At 39.4% G+C, this 24,900-nt stretch overlaps 1 protein-coding gene across 6 annotated transcripts in view; it reads right to left on the reverse strand.

Annotated features, from left to right (window-relative positions):
• Positions 1-379: 379 nt before the first annotated feature.
• The window catches only part of Add3 (adducin 3), a 144,934-nt gene continuing 120,413 nt past the window's right edge, over positions 380-24,900 (reverse strand). For 5 of the 6 annotated variants that reach the window (XM_004659357.2, XM_045141464.1, XM_045141462.1 and 2 more), the window contains exons 3-15: positions 21,548-21,686; positions 17,444-17,595; positions 16,297-16,377; positions 15,203-15,352; positions 14,138-14,281; positions 13,925-14,023; positions 12,275-12,457; positions 10,058-10,315; positions 8,716-8,835; positions 8,204-8,290; positions 5,313-5,436; positions 3,648-3,743; positions 380-2,565 (exon numbers count right to left, since the gene is read on the reverse strand). In XM_004659357.2, the coding sequence (XP_004659414.1) occupies positions 2,273-2,565; positions 3,648-3,743; positions 5,313-5,436; positions 8,204-8,290; positions 8,716-8,835; positions 10,058-10,315; positions 12,275-12,457; positions 13,925-14,023; positions 14,138-14,281; positions 15,203-15,352; positions 16,297-16,377; positions 17,444-17,595; positions 21,548-21,686 (1,926 nt within the window). In that variant the 3' untranslated portion in view covers positions 380-2,272. The remainder of the gene's footprint in view (positions 2,566-3,647; positions 3,744-5,312; positions 5,437-8,203; positions 8,291-8,715; positions 8,836-10,057; positions 10,316-12,274; positions 12,458-13,924; positions 14,024-14,137; positions 14,282-15,202; positions 15,353-16,296; positions 16,378-17,443; positions 17,596-21,547; positions 21,687-24,900) is intronic. The other variant, XM_004659358.2, reaches the window with a different exon arrangement.

Raw genomic sequence — 24,900 nt, forward strand, 5'->3', positions numbered from 1 at the left:
GCATATATGCTATGTATGCTATATATGTGAACTTTTTTCTTTGAGAGAAAGAATGGGTGTGCCAGGGCCTCAGATAATGTAATCAAATTCACGACACTTGCATCACCTAGTGGGCATGTGCGACCTTGTGCTTGCCTCACCTTTGTGCGTCTGGCTAACATGGGATCTGGAGAGTAGAGCATGGGTTCTTTGGTTTTGCAAGCAAGTGCCTTAACCGCTAAGCCATTTCTCCAGCCCTAGGTGAACTTTTGATTAAGTGGAAAATACATTTAGCAAGATGTTCCTTCTTCAGAAGCATCACTCTTACCTACTGAAAGTTTTACAGAGTTTATATAAAATACAACATAAACCACTCCTGAAGCCCATTACACCAAATACATATATTTAAAATACTGTTTATTTGTGATTTAACATTAATTAGCATAACATCTAAGAGCAATATCAGATAACTTTTATACATTTTCCACAGGACACAGGTTCATTGGCTCATTCATTATGCCAAAGCAAGTAAATAGAGGCATTAGCAAAAGGTGCAATAGTTTACTGTTGCGCTTAAAAAATATTTATGCACATTTAGATATATATATTTTTTAAAAGTATGGAAAAGCATAGTTCACAGGTTACTGTTTCCACATATATTGTAGATGTAGAACATAAAAATAAAATCCTAGTCCACAGTTAAGCAATGGAAGATTTCCACTATGCTAGAACACTGATTCCAGTAGTTAGTGAGATCTAGAATGACATTCCCAGGCGCCCTTTCACTTTGCAGCATCATACACACACACACACTCACACATACACACAGAACCAGCCCAGAGTACACTGTAATCAATGGAAGTTTTTGCATGCCAACTCCCCTCAGAACACTTGTGTTTATTTTTACCCACTGACCATTTTGGATCACTGACTTTACATTGATTTGTGACGTCACTTGGGAAAAGGGAGAAAATTAGATAAAGCCTAGATTTAAATTTGTATTTACATGAGAAAGAAAGTCAACTGAAATTATTTTTTTTTAAGTTTGAAAAAAAAATCAAGAAGTGGTAGTTTTCTCACTGGTGGGATTATATCTGCTGAAGTCTTCTGGTGCTGCCCGCTAAAAATATTTAAGTTAGAAGGATTTGGTCCTTTTAAAACTCAAATACCAACCAAGACATTGATTTTTGGCAGAGAAACAGGGCTTTAGAGATCTGGGACATGTTTTCAACAAATCAAACTTTTTGTCCCTGTTGTGAATAAGCCAGAATTCTTTTCATATCACTTCTTCTGGCCCCTTACTTTTTCCTTTCCCTTTCTCTCGTTATCTTTTCACTGGTTACCTCAGAGATACTCGCCAGTCATTAGTGATACTAAGAGAAAAAGACATTATAAGGCTCAAATATGAATCTAGATATACCTTTATATGCCTTTTTGATGCCAAGTCCCTGGATTCTTGAGTCAGACTCAGTACCAAGCAGCCACAAATATGCTCTATTGTTAAATGATTGGCTAATATGCATATGACACTCTTATACTGAAAGGTATACAAACATTTCAACATACAAAAATTGTTTCTGCCAGAGTTAAACTAAATTATGTGTACAAAATCCCCTTTGTGAAAAATAAGGGGCTTTCTAAACTAATAAAAAAGGAAGTTTTCAAAAATTATAGTTTTTTTTTAAAATGACTTCTTTTTGGCAAACAAAGTTACTTCAGGTGAGGGAATTTTATACTATGAATAAAATTCCAAACAATTTTTTTCTCAAAACTTTAAAAAAATTATGTGCCAGTGTATACTAATGCTATAGATTCTTGTCTTAGAAACTTTTAAAGCATTTTACTAATGCCCACTGAAACACTGGTGACCCAAAAGACACAGTCAGTAACCATGACAAAAATCATAGTCTGACTGCCAAGTGAGGCAGGTGGTGAACTAAAGTCTCACATTCTCAGACAATTCTTTCTAACAGATATGATGGAGAGGGTCTGAAGTATACAGACAGGTATCTGTTAGTGACAGACTCTAATGCTACTTCATGAGGGCAGAACTAATTAAAACTAGCAAATGTTTTAAAAAGTCATAGCCAGTTTTGGACATATAAAACGAGAGATGAATTTGAAAACTCTTTTTCATAATATGTTTTTCTTTTAGTAAAACCTCTTTCCAGTTTTTAAAGTCCAGTTTGCTACACACCCTCAATCTGATCTACCACTGTGAATTTAATGATCAACTTAAATGTGGTATGTCAATGTGCAATGTCACAATATAATAAAGTTACAAAAAGACTCCTTAGGCTTCAACTTTCTCCTTTTTTTTGTTTTTCTTCAGAAAAGAAGGAGTGCGGAATTTCTTCTTTTTCTTGGATGGCGATTTTGAAGGTGAGCCATCAGGTGACAGGACTTCTTCAATTTTTTCTGGAGATTTAATGGTAATCTCGATGTTTTCTATGGTTGTGCTTGTAGTTAATCTACTCACTCGCTTTGCAAGCTCATCTTCAACATCATGCATATCATCTTTGCCATTCACTACCATGACAGGCACTTCCATGGACATGAAGCTCTTGGAAAACAGCTCATGGTTTTCTACAAAAGAGGGGAGAGTTAGGGAGTTATTTTACATAGCCATTTCATTTTAGTTTGAAAAAACAGATGTTTTAGCGATGTACTAAGGCATTACTTTAATTCTATTGAGAATAGATGATTATTTTGATAGCCTATGGATCTATTAGCATGAAGCGAATTTTTCCAAATGTTAGAAAGGGGAACGAGAGGCAAAGATGTGAAACCAGAGTCAAGCTACATAATTCTAGTTTGATGACATGACATTTCATTGTAGACCAAGTCCGTATAAATGAAGACAACATACTTTTCTTTACTTTTGATCGTTGATAATCAAATCATGAAAACATTCATGGTACTGAGTAGACAATGCATGACATGCCAAGTCAATGTTTAGTTCCACAAATTCTTTCTTTCTTTATTTTTTTGTTGTTAGTTTGAGGTAGGGTCTTGCTCTTGCCCAGGCTAACCTAGAATTCACTATGTAGATTCAGGGTGGCTTTGAACTCACAACGATCCCCTTACCTCAGCCGCCCGAGTGCTGGGATTAAAGGCGTGCACCGCCACGCCTAGCTTAGTTACACAGATTCTTAAAAACTATGGGTTACCAAAACCCAGATGAAAGTAAGTCAATAAAAATGTCCACAAAAATAGTACCCCATTTAAGAAAATATATATAACTGTTGGGAGATTTAAGCAAAAATCCCTGACAAACTTACTGTGAACAGTGTTCAATTTCTTACATGAGAACAAACGAAAGGAAGACACTGGAGACAGCTCAGTGAGTGCTAGGGCAGCGACAGTGAGTACCTTCCGAGTTCTCAGTGAGTGCTAGGGAAGCGACAGCGAGTACCTTCCGAGTTCTCAGTGAGTGCTAGCGACAGTGAACACCTTCCGAGTTCTCAGTGAGTGCTAGGGAAGCGACAGTGAACACCTTCCGAGTTCTCAGTGAGTGCTAGGGAAGTGACAGTGAGTACCTTCCGAGTTCTCAGTGAGTGCTAGGGAAGCGACAGTGAGTACCTTCCGAGTTCTCAGTGAGTGCTAGGGAAGTGACAGCGAACACCTTCCGAGTTCTCAGTGAGTGCTAGGGAAGCGACAGTGAGTACCTTCTGAGTCTTCAGGGACATTGTGCGGTGACTGAGTTTGAGACTGAATTTGTGAAACAGATGAAGCGTCATCTGAGAGTAATTCTTGCTCAGCATCTGTTGGGTAAGAGTTTAGTTAAAGCCATGCAAAACAAAGCAAGGAAGCTCGAGATTTCAGGGAAGTTAGTGCATGTACCAAATGCCTGTGCACAAAGAGATGTGAAATTCTTCAGCTACGACCTGAGCATGCTGACAGTTAAACCATATGCCAATAATTATGCATTCGGGAGATTAATTTGTTAAAACATGAGGCTGCTAATAACAATTTTACATACAGGGCTACAAAGGAAGCATGGCTACTGGTAGCTCAGGCAAAGAATCTATGCTTTTAGCGTTCGCTCATGTTAAGTAACCCAAATAAACATACTCAGATAGAAGAATTATGAAGCCTCATCAATGCTGTTACATTAATGAGGCAGAATGCTTCAATGAATTTGTGAATAATTTCCAACTAGTGATTTCCCTCAGAGCAATATTAAGGAGCCAATCCAGAAGGTCATGATTGATATAAAATAATCTTCTTACAAAGTTACATATGAAAGGTGATAGTTTTAGAGAACATTTGTTACCTGGCATCTTTAGGCTTTCAAAAAAATAAGATTAAAGAGAGTTTACAAAACACAAAACAAAAAAAAGATAAAGAAGCTTCTACTTTTATGTCAGAATAAACAAGTTCAATATGCTGAAACATTTAGTGTAAGTACCTTAATGAGTGAGGAAGACTCATCTTTGTGATGAAGACATTATTAGTACACTGATTAAACATGGTCTTTTGGATAATCCATATGCCATCAGCCCCTCTTCCATGGTAATTAACATAGATAAAAATTGGGCTGGAGAGATGCCTTAGTGGTTAAGGCACATGCCTGCAAAGCCTAAGGACTTAGGTTCAATTCTCCAGGTCCCACGTAAGCCAGATGCACATGTTGGTGCATGTGTCTGGAGTTCATTTGCAGTGGCTAGAAGCCCTGGTTTGCCCATTCTCATTCTCTCTCTCCCTCTGACTATAATAAATAAATAAAAATAAAATCTTTAAAAACTACATAATACATAGATAGGCAAAAATTCTGAAACTAGGACCAGGAAGATGACTCAGTGGTTAGAGGTGCTTGCTTACAGAGCCCAGGTTTGATTCTCTAGTTACCCACGTAAAGCCAGTGTACAAAGTGGTGTGTCTGGAGTTTGTGTGCAGTGGCAGGAGGCTCTGGTATGCCCACTCTCTCTCTCTCTCTCTCTCTCTCTCTCAAATAAATAAGTCAATAAAAGTAGAAAGATACATGCAACTATTGGGTTCTGTTTTGCTCTGGGTGAACATTCTAACTGCGTGCTACAGGTGAATTAAAGCTCTTGTCTACTTCGTATCTTCTACCCTGAATGCCTCCTTATCCAGATGTGTATCATAGACAATTAATCTTGTATTTTTCAGGTCTGAAGCTTATTCAGAGACCTAGGATTGAGAGACTCTACTAAAAGTTCTTGTCCTAGAGAAAAAGGGAGAGAGCACTCAATTAGTCAGATCTTTTTGTTCTTCATTAACAGTGACTTTGACTGTCTTAATCATCCAACTCAGGGCGCTCTACTGTTGTCAGTGTCGTTACCCTAAGCTGAACTTAAAAGTTAACTGACCTTCCAGGCCTTGCTGCTTTCTTTCGATTGTCTTCTTGTAGTCTTCAAGTTCTCCTTCTGTGAAATGACTGAATGGGTTAGGAGGAGCTGGTGGGCCTTGATCATCATCTTCAAACTGCATGGTCTGACAAAGAAGAACAAGTCATTACCAGCAACTTTACATAAACTTTTCCAACTACCTCTTTAAATACACACACACATACATGTTTGTGATAACTATCTATTTACATAAACACATGCATGCATGTGTATGTGTGTGTGTGTGTGTATAATATCCTTAAGTGTTCGTGAGTTCCAACTTCACAGCAGTTACAAGAAACCACAAAATGAGGATGGTGGCAAATGCCTTTAATTCCAGCACTCAGGAGGCAGAGGTAGAAGGACCACAGTGAGTTCAAGGCCACCCTGAGACTACACAGTGAATTCCAGGTCAGCCTAGGCTAGAACAAGATCTTATCTCGTAAAACCAAAAAAGAAATGACAAACAAAATGATTATTTAAAAAATAATCTTGCCAGGCGTGGTGGTGCACGCCTTTAATCCCAGCACGTGGGAGGCAGAGGCAAGAGGATCGCCGTGAGTTCGAGGCCACCCTGAGACTCCTTAGTGAATTTCAGGTCAGCCTGGGTTACAGTGAGACCCTACCTCAAAAAAAAAAAAAAAAAACTTAACAGATTAAGAAAACTAAAAAGAACTATCATATGATCCAACTACACTAACCCCTGGGTGTATACCTGAAGGAATCAAACTCAACACACAATGGCAATACTTGTACACATACCATCTTTACCAGGACACTATTCACAACAGGCAAATCATGAATCAGTCCAGTTGCATCAACATATGAATGGATGAAAAAATGTAAACATACACAAAGGACTATTAGCCAGCCACAAAGAACAATGAAATCAAGTCCATACAAGAAAACGGAGGGCTGGAAGGATGGCTTTAGCAGTTAAGGCACTTGCCTGATAAGCCAAAGGACCCAGGTTAGATTCCCCCAGGATCCACATAAGCCAGATGCACACATAGGACATGCATCTGGAGTTTGTTTGTAGAAGGTGGAAGCCTGGTGTGCCCATTCTCTCTCTCTCTTGTAAATAAAGTTAAAAAATTTAATAAAAAATAAAAAAAAGGGAAATGGATGTAACTGGAGATCATGCTTAGTGAAAATATGACAGACCCAGAAAGACACATATCACATTTCCCCTCATCTATGAAATCTAGAATCTAGGAAAAAAGTTCATGGAAGTAAAAAGGTGACAGGGAAAAGGGTGGGTGCTGAGGGAAGTGGGTGAGAATAAAGGGTTCAAGTGGACTGAGCAAAGACATGTATAGATTATTTACACTCAACAGCTTCAGAATACCCATCCTTCTCCAGCTCCCTAATCTTTTTCTAAACTTGATCCTATGTTAAGACATGAAGAGATCTTTTTAAAATTTTGTTTGTGTGTGTATGTATGTCTATATGCATGCATATATGTATGTACCTAAGTGTGTGTGGATGTGGTGGTCGCATCACCATTGCTCACATGTGGTGGTCAGAGAGTAACCTCAGGGATTTGTCTTCTTCCAGCTTTTTCTTGAGGCAGGATCTCTTTGCTCCACCTCCGGATGCCATGAGCACACTGGGATCACATAGGCATGCACCACTTTGCATTCTGCTTTACATGGGTGCTGAGGAATTGAACTTGGGGCCACCAGATTTGCAAGCAAGTGCCTGTAACTACTGAGCTGTCTCCCCAACCCTAAAACAAGTCTTAAATACCAAGACATTAAAATAATTTCTTGTATCTTATCAGATCATAATGGAATAAAACTAGTTATTAACAACCTGATAAACTACAGAAAATATCCAATTACTGCATTACTGAAGAAGTCAGAACAGAACTTTTAAAATTCATGATATCAAGTTATACAGAATATACAGGGCATAGTGTTTCCACCTGATCTATAGTGTAGTTTAACTCTGATGTTCTTCTGTTGATATTTTTGTCTGGAAGATATACCTATTGGTGAGACAAGGGTTCTGAAGTCATCCATTATGACTGTACTGGAGTCTATCTTACCCTTTATGCTCAGTAGAATTTATTTTATAAAACTAAGTGCACAAATATTTATAAGTATTGTATCCTCTTGATTGCTTCTGTTATGAATAGGAAGTGACTTTTTTGTCTCTTGATTAACTTTGGCTTGAAGTCTGCCTTGATGTGAATATAGCTATTTCTGCTAGTTAAAATTTTTTATTTATTTATTTGAGGGAGGGAGGGAGGAAGGGTGGGAGGGGAACAGAGAGAGGGAGAGAATAGGCACGCTAGGGCCTTTGGTAGCTGCAAACGAACTCCAGATGTGTGCACCCCCTTGTGCTCATGTGTGAAATCATACACTTGCACCTGCATTTTATAAACAGGCTAATGCCCACTTATTAAAAAAGTAACCACTATTTTTAAGATTCTCTACATTTTCTAATCTCTGATACTGGGAACCATATAGTGTTCTACAATATAAATGACAGTGTTTTGTCTCCATAACTGAGATATAAAGCATTAATGGGATTTATGGATATACTGGATTTGTTGGAATGAATTAAGATCAAAAGCAAGCAGAATAAATATGCTATTTTTTTTGAGATAAGGTCTTTTGCTGTCCAAGTTGTTTCTTCCAGAGTCAGTGGGGTTACAGGCATGTGTGGCTCATGTTATTTAGAAACATGGAAGTAAATGCTAAGAAGTCACTGAAGGAACTGGAAGACCCTGGTTTCTGTACACACATACACAGACATGCATATGTACATACATGTATATATACCACACAACACACACACATCATAGTTAAAAAGCAAACATACTATGTGGCAGATAGAACACAAAGATCATGCTGCTTTCAACTTACAGAAGGAGGCTTTTCCACAACAATTCCAGCCAGCAGCTGAGACTGTGGGCCTGCCGTCTTCAAGTCATATCGGTTTTGTTCCCGAATCTGAATTGAGACACAGTGACAAGTTCTGGGTAAATGTGCAGATGACCTTCACCTTCACTTCTCCAGGAAGCTCACTGTGTGCTGTTCCCAAGTAGGTCTCTTCAATTCTCATCTTCACGAAGAGTCCTTTTCCCATCCCAACCCTCACATTAATCTCTTCCTTTCATGCACGTGATTCCCTATTGTCTTATATGGTGGCGAGCTGCACTCTCCTCTCTTACTAGGGCTCTCTAAAGCCGAATAACCCTCCTCATGTAACCTGTTTGCCAGTGACTAGCATGGGGCTAGAGGCATTCAATCAAGCTTAAATTACTGCATTTAACTTTTAGGTATTCAAATTCCTAAGCTTATCATCAATTTCAGTCACTGTGACTTGAACATGGAACAGATGCTACGTGTCTCTGGCCACAGAGGACTTATCTTACCTTATTTCTTTTTTCTAGCACCTCACTTGGGTTTGTGTTTAAAGGAACAAACTGGTTGGGATCTTCAATTTTGATAGGTGTTCCACTACTAACTTTAGAGGAGTCTTCTGCTTTCATCCACTACAAAATAAAACATTTTCTAAAATGAGATTTTTATTAAGGAAATCCAGATACTGAGTAACTTTTTATTACTGCCAGTCAAATTTCACTAAGTAATATCCTACTGGCTTTTACCTCATACTAGTCAGAAAAAATTATTCACTTAAACAAATACTATGACAGTTCACATGAAGACTCAATTACAGTGCTGACTAAGTTTTTTCTTCTTGACAACTGATACTGCTGCTGAAACTATTTCAGACAGACAGATTGACAGACAGCAGGATTGCATATTATGTAATACTCAAGAGTTCTGTTTCCTGTACTGAATTATATCAGATGACAACAGACAAAAAGTCACTAAAAAGGATTCAAGAAATCTCTTAAAGATGCAATGTTCTAGGACTAGGCTTTGTTTTTAGTTTTGTCTTACAGAAAAGACAGAAGTCCTAATCAGACTTCATAAGAGATAATCTGGAGATACATAGCATGATACATCCAGAGGATTGGAAGGGCCCTGTATAAGTCCTTATTTACTCCAAACTACATAACTTAGAGAAGACAAATACTGAACACCATTAATGATGGCTGACCATCAACCTCTGTCAAGTTGAATTATGGGAAACTTATGAGTTTAATTATATTATGTTCTTTTCCTGGACATAAGACATCTTATAGATGAGGAATAAATACCTAAGCTTTTCTGTTGAATGGCAATGATATACAAGCTGGACTGTTTTGAATGACCAAAAAATGTTTGTTATATTCCAAATTTGAAGCAATAGTCTAACAAAGATAAAACCACCCAATTCTCAACCTGTGAGAGCTTGTCTAAAATAGCTATATATGCTAGTTCAGGCATTTTTAGTGGAATTTACTTATTTTATGATAATTTTTATCATTCTAAAGCACTGGAGAAATATAAGCTACACAACAGTATCAAGTACTCGTAGGAATTAGGCTCTTGGCTTTTAAATTTTGACTTTACCAGTAAAAATCAATTAGCCTTTCCTGCTTTGGGTTTCTCATCTACAAGAGAAAAATAGTCTCTGTTTCGCATTAGGATAACTAAGTTGGTCATGTATGACACATAGGACAATGCTTTACAAAGTTAGTAACTGACTGTGATATAATTTTTAAGTTATATTCAAATTTCCTAATAACTTAAGACATTGAACATACAACTGATGAGTAAGTAAGCAAAATATTTAGTGAAGGGAAGCTGTGCAGAATAGCAGCATACTGTGATCTTGGTCCTGGGACTAGTTTCCCCGTTCCGAGATTCCTCGGGCACATTAACTTTCATGTAAGTATTTGGAGAGTTTAGCCATCTTGTTTTTTCACGCTGCTGTCTCTGAGCCATGTACTTGAGAGGAGAAAGTGGCACTGTATCATCTTCAAAGGAAAAAGCAGTCACAGTTGCTGGGATTTCCACATCACTCTTGTGCCTAGGCTTCTCACGAATGAGAGGATGCCTGTATGCATAGCCTGTTCTGTACCCCTAAAGGAGGGAGGAAGAAACCACATTTGAAGCAATCAACCTGTACCAACACAGCATTTTTTTAAACGAATGATTCAAAAAGATCCTTTTGTTGAAAAATAAAGGGAAAATATCCTTCCAAACCCCACATAACTTCCTCACAATAATACAGTTGAAATTAAACAAATTTCAAAATCTGGTTAAAATGGACTCCACCTGGCATTCTAACTTCTACTCATACAAGTTCTGGCAAAGGTAACTTCTAGACATCTCACCAGAAACATGTTCTACCTACAAAGTGGCTTTGGGGAAACCAAAGCTCAGTGCTCATTTAAGTCTTTCTTCTTGGATCTGAAGACAATCTGACTTCTGACCCCTTCTGGAAGAGGGAAAAACATCTGACATAACATTTGCCAAACCATATATCTGATAAGGGGCTATAATCAAAACTACTTAAGCAGCTAAGTCAATTAAGTACCAAGAAGCCATCCAATTAAAACATAAGCAAGGGCTGGAGAGATGGCTTAGCGGGTAAGCGCTTGCCTGTGAAGCCTAAGGACCCCGGTTCGAGGCTCGGTTCCCCAGGTCCCACGTTAGCCAGATGCACAAGGGGACGCACGCATCTGGAGTTCGTTTGCAGAGGCTGGAAGCCCTGGCGTGCCCATTCTCTCTCTCTCCATCTGTCTTTCTCTCTATGTCTGTCACTCTCAAAAAAATAAATTAAAAAATTTAAAAAAAAGATATTTTAAAACATAAGCAAAATATCTGAATACATAATTCTCAAAAGATAACGCTCAGATAGCTAACATCTAGATCTATGAAAATATGACCACCACCACCAATCATTGGAGAAATGCAAATTAAATGTTATCTGTTAGGATGTCCATTATCAAGAAAATAAGGGGTAAGAATTGGAGAGGATGAGGGGAAAAGGAAACCCCTGTGTACTGTTGCTGGGACTGTAAATTAGTATAGCCATTATGGAGAGGCCTTATAAAATTAAAAGGAGAGCTAATACTTTTAAAAGTAATTCTACTACTGGATGTATCTCCAACAGAATGTAACTCAGTGTGAAGAGACTATTCTCCCATTTTCACTGAAGCACTAAGTCACAATAGCTAAGATGGGGAATCAACCTATGTGTCTGTGAATAAATAAAGAAAATGTGGTACACAATACTTTTGTTAATAGTGGTTAGCTTTGGAAAAGGACAAACTTTCTATTGTATGTACTTTTGTAAACTTTAGGTCTGAATTTAGTATGTTTCAATGAAAGACACATAAAATTAAATATAAGGGGAAAATAAAATGAGGTACACACACAGGAATACTATACTACCTTTGACAAGGACATACACGGGAGACACCATGAAAAGTGAAACAAGCCAGGCACTGAAAGACAAACACCACATGGTCTCACCCACAAGTGCAATCTACAAGAGCTGAACTCATGCAAGCAGATCCAAGTGGACAAAGATAGGAAGTTGGTCAAAGGATACAAAGTCTATTAGACAGGAGGGTTAAGTTCAAGAATATACTGTATAATACTGTGACTATAATGACAGTGTGCTGTATTCTTGAGAAAAAAAGGTAACATCTACATGTTTATTTATTTCTTTGAGATGTGGTCAAATCACAAAGAAATGTGGTGTGGTCAAATTAGGAGCATGGTTTTTTTTTTTTTTAAATATTTATTTATTTATCTACATGGGAGAAGAGGAGAAAGAGCAAAGGACAGAATAGGCATGCCAGGACCCCCTTCCACTGCAAACGATCACCAGACACCTGTGCCACTATGTGCATCTAGCTTTACATGGGTAGTGAGGAATTGAACCTGAGCCATCAAGCTTTGAAAGAAAGTGCCTTTAATTGCTGAGCCATCTCTCTAGCCTAAGAGCATGTTTTAAAATGAAAGGGAGATGGAAGGATCTTTTGACTCTGGAGACATGAAACCCAAGTCTATGTTCAATTGTTCACCTACCAGATTGTCCAGAGTCCTCATCAGCCCTTCAAACTCAATCTCGCCAATCTTCCATTTCTGATGGGAACCCATATTAACACCCCCTCCTCCAGATACTGCCACACCATAAGTGGAAGCTTTATACTTCTGAAGATCCAGCACAAGTAGATTGTCCACTCCACCTGCCCCAGCTATCGCCCGCACCTGTAATCGATCAGATATAGACACACACAACACTGTCAATATCGTAACAAGTATTTGACTCTCAGAAAGCCAGTTTCAATATGGCAAACATCCACAGTGCCTGTCAGGCTGTTGCCAGCAAAGACAAGGCAGCAGCCAGAGTTTCTTTCCATTGGTCTGGAAACAATAACTTCCAGGACTGTTACGCTTCTGCAGGAAAACACATTTAGAACCACACCTTTTACCTTATTTCAAAGAACTGAGTTTTCTTACCAAATTTTAAAGTTCTTTTCTTTATTTTTGAGGCAAGCCCAACAGACTGTTTTTTTTTTTCTTTTTTTGTTAAATGAGAGAGAGACAAAATGAATTGGCATGCCAAGGCCTCCAGCCACGTAATCAAACTTCAGATGCATGCGCCACCTTGTGCACATGTGCAACCTTGCACATGCTTACATGGGATCTGGGGAGTCAAACATGGGACCTTAGGCTTCATAGGCAAGTGCCTTAACTGCTAAGCCATCTCTCCAACCTAAAGCTCTATTCCTGAAATTTTCCTTAGAGCTATCTAGTTAATAATTTTGCTGTTTCTATTTAGTTTTTTGGTTGTTTTGAGGCAGAGTCTCATTCTAGCCCAGAAAGACCTGGAACTGATCTTCCAATCTCAGCCTACAGCGTGCTTGGATTAAAGGCATGCACCACCACACCAGGCTGAAAAGCATCACTTTAAAGGAATATTTAGGATATCTAGGCAGAAGTTAACAGCTCATTGTCTTCACTGAGCCTTTCATAGCCCCACCTAAGAGGATGTTAAAGCTCAAGAGAAGCTTCTTAAGACTAGGTAATGTTTCTAGACAAAGACTGAGAGTCCTGGTACATGCCTGAGACCCCAGTATGCCCAAGGCCAAGGGCTAGCATGGGTTACTTTATCTTGAAAAAAGTTGGTATAAAGTCCCCTCCCCTTTCTTGTAGTCCTTTGAATACATTAGGATTATTGCCATTTGTTTCAAGAAAATTTCAGATGGAGAAAAACAGCTAATAAATATCCAACCTATTACAAAACAGAAGCTGGGGGATTGTTGGAAACTGCTTGAGTTCTAGAACCTTTGGCTCTACGTTTAGCTTTTACAGAAGTGACCAGAGCACACCCCATCTTTGATAATATATGGCTACCTTTATTTCTCAGTCAGGACTCCCAGAGGGAAAGCAAAGCAGGACTGTAGAGAAAATGACATTCGTAAGGCCCTTAGACTTGTGGGTATGTGAATGTAATGTGCATATAATACAATGTGAATGTAAATGTCTAATTTCCTCTCCTCCTCTTTTCAATTCCAAGAGATAACTGAGTTGACAACCTTTTTTACTTGAATGAAGGAGAACTTCCATTAAGACAAAATAAAAAGTCACTGGTTAATAGGGCCTTGAAAGTAAGCAAGCACAAGATCCAACTAAACAATCAAGCAATAAGAAGAAGGGGATGGTTTTTCCTACCTGAATCTCACAGGCCATCTGCACATTAAATATGTAATGAAAAGCCTCCTCAAGTGTTTCTCCAAGTGCTACTACGCCATGATTCCTGAGCACCAGCACCTGGAACAGAGCCACAGAGCATTGCTCTCAATAGCCGCCGCAGCTCACACTGTTTTCATCACAAGCAACAGCAACAAAAATAGCTTCTTAGATACGGACTCCACTACAACATACCTTACAACTTGGCCCCAGAACTTTCTGCAGTTCAATTCTTTCTTCCTGTTCATCAAGTGACCCCTGGTAGTCATAATAGGCAACCTCTCCAAGAATAAGGGACTCTTGAGAAATTGGAAGAATTCCACACTTCATGGACGACACCTATTTGATTTGTTCCAAGATAGCACACTGAGTTACTGCACAGTCATAGAAAGCTGATCTTTTTTCTTTTCTTTTCTTTTTTTCTAGACAGTTCAAGAAGCACTGGCTTATAGCATACCTCCCACTTCAGCAAAAAGCAAAAAGATCTTAGGAGATACAACACAATCTAAAAGTGGCATCAAATATTAAATATTATGGAATAAGTTTTACTCTAAAAACCTCAATGACCCAATTATTAAGTTAGTTTGTTTTTAAATCCAAATGTTATTTCTCTGGTTGTTTTCTAGACTGGTAGCATTTGGGTCCATGAGCCTTTCTGGCTCAGGTTAGCATTTTTTTAAAATATTTTATTTTATTTGCAAGCACACAGAGAGAAAAAGATAAAGAAGAGAGATAGACAGAGAGCGAATGGGCACGCCAGGGCCTCCAGCCTCTGCAAACGAATTCCAGACGCGTGTGCCCCAGACGCGTGCGCCCCCTTGTGCATCTGGCTAAGGTGGGTCCTGGGGAGTTGAGCCTTGAACCGGGGTCCTTCGGCTTCACAGGCAAGTGCTTAACCGCTAAGCCATCTCTCCAGCCCAGGTTAGCATTTTTTAAAAATAATTTTATTTATTGATTTGCCAGCATAGAGATAAAGAGGAGACAGAGAAAATGGGTTCGCAAGCTTCCAGCTGCTGCAACTGAATTCCAGATGCATGTGCCACTTTGTGCATCCGGCTTTACAAGAGTGCTGGGGAATGGCACCTTGTTTGTTAGGCTTTGCAGGCAAGTGCCTTAACTGCTAAGATATCTATCTAGCCCCTTGGGTTACTATTTCAACTTGAATTTTGAATGGCAGGGTACACTGGAAAGCAACAGATGGGAAAGTCATGGAAACAATACATTTTCCAGCCATCACTGGTCTGCCCTGGGCTAACTTACAGCTGCTGTAGCGAGGGTATGGATATGTACCACACATTTCACATCAGGACGTGTTGAGTAGATCGCAGCATGGGGGCTGAATCCCGTATGGTCAATTTTCAAGTTAGTACTTCCCTGGTCAACCACTTCTCCTATTATATTGACTTTTACCTGGAAAAGTCAGAAGGGCATAGTTAACCAATACATATATACCAAAGTTCATCTGTGTCCCACTAGTTAGCCCAGGGAGTGGCCAACTTGGGTAAAAGGCCACATAGTAAATGTTTTCAACTTTATGGGCCTCTGTTGCAACAACTGAGCTCATCTCTGCAGTATAAAAGTAGTCATAAACAATTTGTAAAAGAAAAGGTTTGGCTTTGTTCCCATAAAATTTTATTATAAAATAAGCAGTATGCAACCAAAGTTAATATTCAGCAAGAATCACAGTTCCCAAGGAGCCGAGTAACAAGCTTGTCATCTTCAGAGGTTTAGACAAATCCAGCACGGACTGAGCTGACTGGAAAACTCACAGTTGCTAACACTACAACACCTAGAACTGGGTTGCTCCAGGTGTCCTAGGAACCCAGGAGAGGCTGGCAATGCAGTTGTGCAGAAGAGAAAATACTACATTAGGTCCTATACTCATACCAACTAAACTGTTTAAATTATACTATAGGAGGTACCCTGAACGCATACAAGGTCAGCCAGTGGCACACACCTTTAATCCCAGCACTTGGGAGGCACAAGTAGGAGAACTGCTGTGAGTCTGAGGCAGGCCTGGAATTACAGAATTCCAGGTCAGCCTGGGCTAGAATGAGACCTTAATGGGTGTGTGGGGGGTGTGGGTGGGAATACAAGGACAAGGTGGAAAATACCAAAAGATTCTTCTAAAAAATGAACAGGTTAAATTATAATTCCAGCTCATTTAGTAGTCTCTACATCCTATTTTTTCTTAAGCTTAAAACTTTTGTTAAAAATTAACATAATTTTCCAACCCCTTCACTGTTCTATATGAATGATTTTCTATCCACACCTTTTTCTTGGTCCACCCTATCCTATAAGCTAAGGATGGTCAGGGAAATTCAGAAAAGGTAAGAAAGAACTAAAAATTATACCAAATTGGAGGCTGTGGCTTCAGAAAAAGAAAGGCCTCTAGGAATTATTATAATGTGGTCTTGCTCCTTACTTATTCTTACCTGAAAGAAAACAACAACAACAAAAACTTACTTTAAGATACTCATATTTTACAGCATCAATGTGCCTAGAAACCTTGCCAGTGACTAATTGTAAGGATGGAGGGGGACAACAAAGCAAAAATTCTAGGTCTATAGTGTGAACCTGTCCTGAAGTTTCTAGGTCTCAAGTACTTGCTAAAATTTCCACATGATTTCCTCACTTGCTGGACTTACCTAAGTGCCACCTTGGTTTCTAAGATGGCTACTTTATCAATATGATACTACCAATAATCAATATTACTCAGCAGAATGTGGTAATGATCATAATTTGAATTGATAACATGGAAATTCATAGAAAATAGGCAGGAAAGAGGATAAGATCTCTTTCTGTAAGGGCTGGAGAGATGGTTTGATGGTTAAGGCACTTGCCTGTGAAGCCTAAGGCTCCAGGTTTGCTTCCCCAGGATCCACATAAGCCAGATACACAAGGTGGCACATACATCTGGAGTTCATTTTTAGTGGCCAGAGGCCCTGGCACACCCATTCTATCAACTAAATAAATAAATAAAATATTTAAAAAAATCTCTTCCTATAAAGGAGTTAGGTAGATGTAAAGTAGAAACTAAGGAATGGATAGGGGAAAAGAAAAAAAAAAAGACTGTTGGTAGACTACTTGAACGTGTTTATGCCATTTGCATCACATAATATATTGTTCCATTCCCAATAGTGTCCTGTTTCCAAGTGTGCCAAAGTTAAAGCAGATGACACTGAATAGGAAAAGTGTATTTGAAAGATGAAACCAACATGGGAGAAACTTCACTGGCTGCTTTTTTATTTCCAAATGCTTTTTAATGCCACTGGTGTTTAGGAACAATTAATCCAGGACAGGGCGTTTCTTCCTGGTCATAGGAAGGAACAACACAGATAGTGAAGGGGAAAGTTGAAGAACTGTAGTCTCTCCCTTGGAGATGTAAGTTGTGATCCAACATGCTGGGTTCAGAGAATAAATTCTGAAAACTGGATTTCCACTTAAAGTTGCCTTCTAGTTGGAATTTTAGAAAAAGGAACCAAAAGCTGAAGGACTCACTGAGATATATGTATTTGCAAGGTGTGCCCATCCAAACAAATCTGCAAGCCTGTACAGGCTGGCAAGTTTACAGCGAGTAAGTTTTTCTCCCTTCACGTATGAGGACGTATCTGCACCAGGAAGGTCATTGATAGGTGTGACCATGCCAAGACCTAAAAGGAAAAATTGTGGAGAGATCTGAGTCAAATAATCCTTTAACCTGGAAATCTGATGCTAGGAAATGGCTTGTGCCTGGGAGTATCTAGTCTTGTATACACTGATAAAGTTCATATCACTATCTTACAACACTTTATTCACTTAATTTTCAGAGTACAAATAAGTATCAGGATCTTCACTGATGGCTTGATATAAGCTATTTCATCTAATACTCACTGGAGTGTAACTATGCCAAAGGATCACATCACTGGCAAAAAAAAATTACTTAGATGAACCGAAAGGTTAAATGTTAATAAATACTGAGGTAATTTACTGTAGGATGAAAAGGCATTGACAGACAGTAATTTCTTTTTTTAGACAGTTATTTCTAATATCTTTTTAAAAACTTTTTCAAATATAAAAACCATTTCAAGCAGAAAAGCATACATACAAATAATAGTGTGACTTCTGCCCTATTGAGAGTCTCTGATGATCCAAATGTCAAGTTCATTTGTTACCAAGTTCAAAGTTCAGCTTTTGTTCAGTCTTTATTCTTCTTGATCTCTTTATAGACTGATGCTATTTACTCTAGAATAAGTCCCCAAGCTGGGAGATACTGTGCTGGACTTCTGGCCCCCCCTCACCTGCTTCTGTTCGCCTTCTCAGGCACTCTCTTCTCTTTCCTATCCAAAGCTGAGTCTCCGCTACATCAAACATCCTCTCAAGCTTCTCTAATGCCATTTCTAAGTCAGTCATTTGGTCTTCATATCCCACCACCTCCTCCCCATTCTCCAGCTGCTATTCCTAACTGCCTGCAACACAGTAACATTAAAACTTAAAAGGATCTAAAAGTGATTTTACCTTCTCTCTCCCATTTTCCTTATCTTCTTTCTTTTCTTTATTCTTCTAATATTGACAATATTACAATTTCTGCAAGCTTAATCCTTAGCAATCTTTACTTTTTAATTCTTCCTGCACTACCACTAGTAACATACTACTATGCTCCTTCACTCTTACTGACAAGGTCCCCCACTTTCCAGGCTGGATTTGGGCCTTACATCATATGTACACCCATGCAGTAAGCCTCTTCTTCTTGTTTGTTCCTCCTGCCTGTAGCCCTTCTCAGTAAATCCATTCAGCATAAAGCCATTAGACTGTTTCCCAAAGCACCGCTTTTAACATGAGACTATGAGGCCCGTAAGAACTTTTAAAGAGAAGCCACAAGAGCCAGGCATATGGTGCATGCTTTTAATTATAGCAGGAGGAGTGGAGTTCAAGGCCACCCTTAGCTACATACCAAGTTTAAAGCCAGTCTTGTCTATATAAAATCCTGTCTTAAGAAACAAAACAGAAGTTACTAATGTGCGATCTTCTAATTGTGAAATGTTGAAAATTTACTCAAAGAACGTTACATACACACACATCAAACTTCCAACCCTGTCTGTGGTATAATTTATACACTACCACATTAAAATAACACCACATTATTTGGCCCTATGTTTCTGCTCTGATTTTGCTCTACTTGCCCCTTTGAAAACCACACTCCAGACCATTACCATTATTTCTGGGCCTTGGAGAGGCTAAACTCACCCCTGGCTTTCTTCCACCAGATACGTGTACGAGCTGCCTGGACTTAAACATTTGTTTTGCAGCAGGACATGGCACCCCTTGTTATTCAGATTTCAGTTTACATGTGACCACTTCAGAGATGTTTTCTCTGATGACCTAGTCTACCGTTGTCACCCAGGTGTTCTCAGCCTCATTACAACGTCAGGATTCTTTGCAGAGTACTTCCTGTTATCTTGTCACATTATTTATTTAGTGTATTTTCTAATTCCATAAGAAAGGGAATCTTGTCTATGCTGTTTAGCAGTGTACTTTGCCCCTAAAACAGCGCTTGGCATAGATGCCTAATGTTATAGAAAGAGAATAAAATTAGCTTTACTTTTGAATTTTTCGTTTTCTATTGGTAGAAGCTCGATTTTAGTCAATCTTTCCCTTCCTAAACATATCAAACGTGTTAACAGTGAAGCCCTTCGACTCTTCCTTGTTCTTGGTTTCTTCTCTCCCACAAGTGACGACTCCTCTACCTCAGACCCACACATCTCATGCTGAAACACTTCCAGAGTCTTGAAATACCTGTCCTCAGCTTCTTCCCCTTTCCTGGTACTCATTTAGCTCACCAGCTATCAATTCTTCCTTTTCATGCTGGTATACCTCTTTTTTTTTTTTTAAAGAAGTTTGTTTACTTTTTTGTTTTTAAATATAGTTTATTTATTTGAGAGAAGGAGGGAGGGAGGGAAGGGTAGAGAGAGGGGCCCGCCAGGGCCTCCAGCCACTGGCACAACTGCAAACAAACTCCAGATGCATGCAGCCCCTTGTGCATCTGGCTTACGTGGGTCCCGGAGAATCAAACTGGGATCCTTTGGCTTTACAGGCAAATGCCTTAACCACTAAGCCATCTTTCCAGACCTGGTATACCACTTTGGTCAAATAGTGAAGGACCTTTGATAAGACCTATTTCCTCTCCATAGGCTTCTATACTGGGACTCTGCCTGTTTCCACTAGCGTGTTTGAAAAATACTTAATTCAATAAAAGCCTACTTATAAATCTTTAATAGAGAAAGGGGTAAAAAGAAAACAAAGAAGGAAATATAGGAAAGGGGAAAAAAGTCCCTTTGTCCCTTGAGTCTGCCATGAAGGAGTCCTTGTCAATCTGGCATTCTGTGCTGCCCCTGCACTGCAGCGACTTCTCTGCATATCACAGCTGCAAGGCTGGATACTGGAGCTGCTTAAGACCTTGATGCTTGGTATCTGAGAGTTCAGTTTAACAAACTGGTTCTCTCACTAAAGAGTTATTTCATGAATAAAACATCCGAATCCTTCTTTGACACCATGTTATGACTAACTATCATCCTTCAAAGCCTGATTTATTCTGTCTGACCTCTTTTCCCATAAAATTTTCAGTCTATTACAGCCTGTAATCAACTCCAACTCAGCACACAAGTGAGATGACTTATCAAAGACAGTTAGACAATTCTCTGTGGATTGTTAGCTGCTTTTCCCTCTATAGCTATGCTACAGTTAAAATCTGAAATATCTCCCACAGGCTCATGCTTTGAATTCTTGGTCCATTTTGTGTTGTTACTTTGAAGAGTGTGGAGGCTTTAGGAGGCAAGGCCTAGCTGTGGAAGTAGGTCACTAGGGATGGGCCTTTGAAAGGTCATGAAGGCCCTGATTATGGTCTGCTCTTTGCTCCCTGATGTGAAAGGCTGCACGGCCTGCCATAGCCTAAGCTGCTCTGCCCTGCCATGATGGACAGAAATCTCTTTCAAACCACGAGCCAAACAAACCTTTCCTCCTTTAAGCTGTTTCTGTCAGTTATTTTGGTCACAGAGAAGTGAAAATAACATATACAGTTATATTCCAGAGTTGATTAAAATATATTTATCTGAGGCAGGGATCATGCCCCTGTACTGTTTTATAATCCTTACAAAGTCAGTTAATTGCCTGAGTGGTACAGAAAAAAAAGAGATTCTGACACAATGCTACTCTAAATATAAGATTATAAACTTTTTTTTTTTTTCAAGGTAGGGTCTTGCTCTAGCACAAGCTGACCTGGAATTCACTATGTAGTCTTCAGGCTAGCCTTAAACTCACAGTGATCCTCCTACCTTTGCCTCTGGAGCACTGGGATTAAAGGTGTGCGCCACCATGCCTGGCACAACTTTTTAACGTTTGAGACAAGGTCCTCGCTAAGATGCCCAAGCTGGCACTGAACTTACTCTGTAGCTCAGGCAGCTCTTGAGATCCTTTTGCCTCACTTGGCCTCCTGAGTACCTGGTACTACAGGCCTGTATCACTAAATCCTGGCTAGATGAATGGGGGCAGAATATGCTAGAGATGTACAGTATTCCAAAGCAATAAAATTAAAGTTATAATTGTTAAACTCTCCAAAAAATGACATACTCAGGGGAGGTGAAGAAAATCCAGAGAAAGAATTGGCCATAACATAATCTGCAATCTGTTGTAATGCAAGTAATCCAGCTGGATTGTGGCCTTTCTTCATCTGCTCTTGAATAAGGCATTCCAGGTCTTCCCGGAAGGCCTGTAACACACAAAAATAACCACTGAGTACATGTATCTCACGTGGAACAGGATGATTTAAACTTGCCCCAGCACAATCACTCTTTCCCCCATACTTCCTCTGAACTCTTTTTATATACACCATGTACAATCAAATATTAAGTGCAGAATAATAAAATAAACACACTTGAAGATTTTTTTTCGAAAGCAAGAAACCACCAGGTATTCTTATTCTCAAAGAAAGTAACATAAAATAACAGTTATAGATTAAATAATTGTTATTAATATGCAACTTGAGCACCAGCTGTAAACTAACACAGACAGATACTTCCTTGCTTAGCAACATCATTGTCTTGATTATCTTCAGTCCCTATTTGAATGGAGCACATCTGAATACAGAGTGAGTCACAGAGAAAGTTTGAACTAAGACATACAAAATTGTGGTTTTCCTTTGAGGAATTCCTTGGAGTAAGTTCTGTAAGTGCTAAACACAAAGCAAAAGGGAGCACTGAGTATTAATCACTTCCTTTCAATGCAGCTAACCTGTGAAATGACACTTTTCCAACTCTGTGATCCTCTATTGCTGTTCTGGAGTTGTACTATTTCTTTGGGGTGGTAGTAGGAGAAACTATGTTCACATAAATCAAAATCCTGGGCATTAACAGAATAACTTTATTCTAGTAACCCAAGTAGTTAACATGATCCATCATCTGAACCTCAGAACCCTTTACTTCAGTAGAAGTTGTTGGTTATGTCACTCCATCACATTTATCTTACTGTATTTATTGGCTGTGCATGGTGGTGCATGCCTTTAATCCCAGAACTCAGGAGGCAGAGGTGGGAGGATCACTGTGAGTTTGAGGCCACCCTGAGAATACATAGTGAATTTTAGATCAGCCTGGGCTAGAGTGAGATCCCACCTCAAGAAACCAAAAGAAAAAAATTGGAAATTACTATATTTATCTTTATCATGTATTGTCCTGCTCGTGTCTATTGTATCTTTTTAAAATATGAAGGCTCTTGTAATATAAATCACTCAAATCTTTCTCTTCCTTTTGAGATTAGTTACATGCCCTTCTAGAAATCACATTCTGTTCTCTTAGAAGGGCCAATCTCTTTTAGACAACAGCAATGATCTTCTTTTTAAAAATTACTTGCAAGCAGAGAGACAGAAAGAATTATAGACAGAATGAGAATGGGTGTGCCAGGCCTCTAGCCCCTGCAAATGAACTCCAGGTTAATGCGCCACTTTGCATCATGTAGTGCATTTGCATTTACGTGGGTACTGGGCAACTGAACCTGGGTTGCTAGGCTTTGTAGGCAAATGCCTTAACTGTTGAGGCATCTTCCCAGTCCAACAGAAATCTTCTTCTTCTTATTTACTTGAGAGCAACAGAGAGAGGAAGAGGCACATAGAGAGAATGGGCATTCCAGAGCCTCCAGTCACTGCAAACGAACGCGTGCGCCCCCTTGTGCATCTGGCTAACATGAGTCCTGAGCCTTGAGCTGGGGTCTTTAGGCTTCACAGGCAAGTGCTTAACCGCTATGCCATCTCTCCAGCCTCCACTAACCTTTATTGGTGTAGAAATAAGATCCTCAGGGTCTCTGCTCAGAGAATGAGTTAATAATCCAGAGGTCCAGGAACCTTCCTTTTAAAATAATAGCATAGGAGCCCACAGTGGGAGGGAAAATGTGTGTCTAAGGCTACATGAGAGATATCAGGACCAGGCCTTATTCATTGCTTGTGCTGCTTTTAGAAGCCATGACTGTGACCTGGACAGAGCTTATAGAAGTTCATCCTACTCATGCGCCATGGCAGTCTGCCTGAACCCTGAGCTAAAAGTAAACCCACAGGGCTGGAGAGACGGCTCAAAGGTTAAGGCACCTGCCTGCAAAGCCTGATGACCTGGGTTCAATTTCCCAATACCCATGTAAAGCCAGATGCACAAAGTTGCACATGCATCTGGAGTTCGTCTGCAGTGGCTGGAGGATCTTGTCATACCCATTTTGTCTCTATTCTCTCTCTCTCTCTCTCTGTTTGTAAATGAATATATAAAGAAAGAAATAACAATTAAAAATATTTATTTTTAAAAAAGTAAACCCATGCTCCTGCTGACAGGGTAAAACCAGCTTCCAGGCTATCATCATGTGCAAGGGGAATGCAAGGGAGCAGAGGGCTGAACACACTTTGGTGCACCTCTCCTAGACACACACAGGCGTGTACACACAACATTCCCCAACATCTGTGTTACAGAAGCCACTGAAGAACTCTTTTGAACTTTCTCCTAAGAAAATCTAATTATCCTCTACAAAGACATACTCCATCCATTAAAAAATTCTACCCAGGATCCCCTGATCATAAAATGGTTGTGATTTGTGTGTGAGATAGATGTATGGCTTCACAAAGATGGATAATATGAGTAATCCATCATGCTTAAGACTGGAAGGAAAGAGTCTTCTACAGAAAAATTCTACACATATGGTAACAGGCCAATATGTTCTTCTAAAGCTTTATCTCCCTTTAAAAGTAAACTATTTAAACTTATCTTGCTCAAAGTAGCTATAATCAATATTCTTTGATTCAATTTAAAAAAACAAACCTAACAGCTGGGCATGGTGGCACACGCCTTTAATCCCAGCACTCAGGAGGCAGAGGTAGGAGGATTGCCATGAGTTCAAGGCCACCCTGAGATGACAGTTAATTCCAGGTCAGCCTGGACCAGAGTGAGACCCTACCTCGAAACCGCCCCCCCCAAAAAAAACAACAACCTAGTAATACCTGTTATATGTATCATATCCCATGACTCTAAGCAGAAGGCATTATCTATTTTATTCAAAGTCCTTGACCCCATATTCTTCTAGGAAAAATTTATTTAAGGCCGATTAAGATGATACAAAAAGCAAAACAAGGGTAGGAGAGATGGCTCAGTGGTTAAGGGTACTTGTTCACAGGCCCGCTTCCCCAGTACCCACATAAAGACAGATACAAGTGGTACCTGTATCTGGAGTTCAGGTGCACAGGCAGGAGGTCCTGGAGTGCCTATTCTCTCTCTCCTCCCTCCCTCTCCCCCATTCTTTGTATCTGTCTCTGCTTGCCAAAAAATAAAAATATTTTTAAAAAGCAAAACAAATTAAATATAAGTAAGAAAAAAAAATCAAGCTCCAGAGACAAATTAAACCTAAGGTGGGGAGACAGTGGCAGGAATGAAGTCAGGGTGCTAAATGTATGCCATCAG

The sequence above is a fragment of the Jaculus jaculus genome, chromosome 1 (assembly GCF_020740685.1).
Source record: "Jaculus jaculus isolate mJacJac1 chromosome 1, mJacJac1.mat.Y.cur, whole genome shotgun sequence".
Lineage (NCBI taxonomy): Eukaryota > Metazoa > Chordata > Mammalia > Rodentia > Dipodidae > Jaculus > Jaculus jaculus.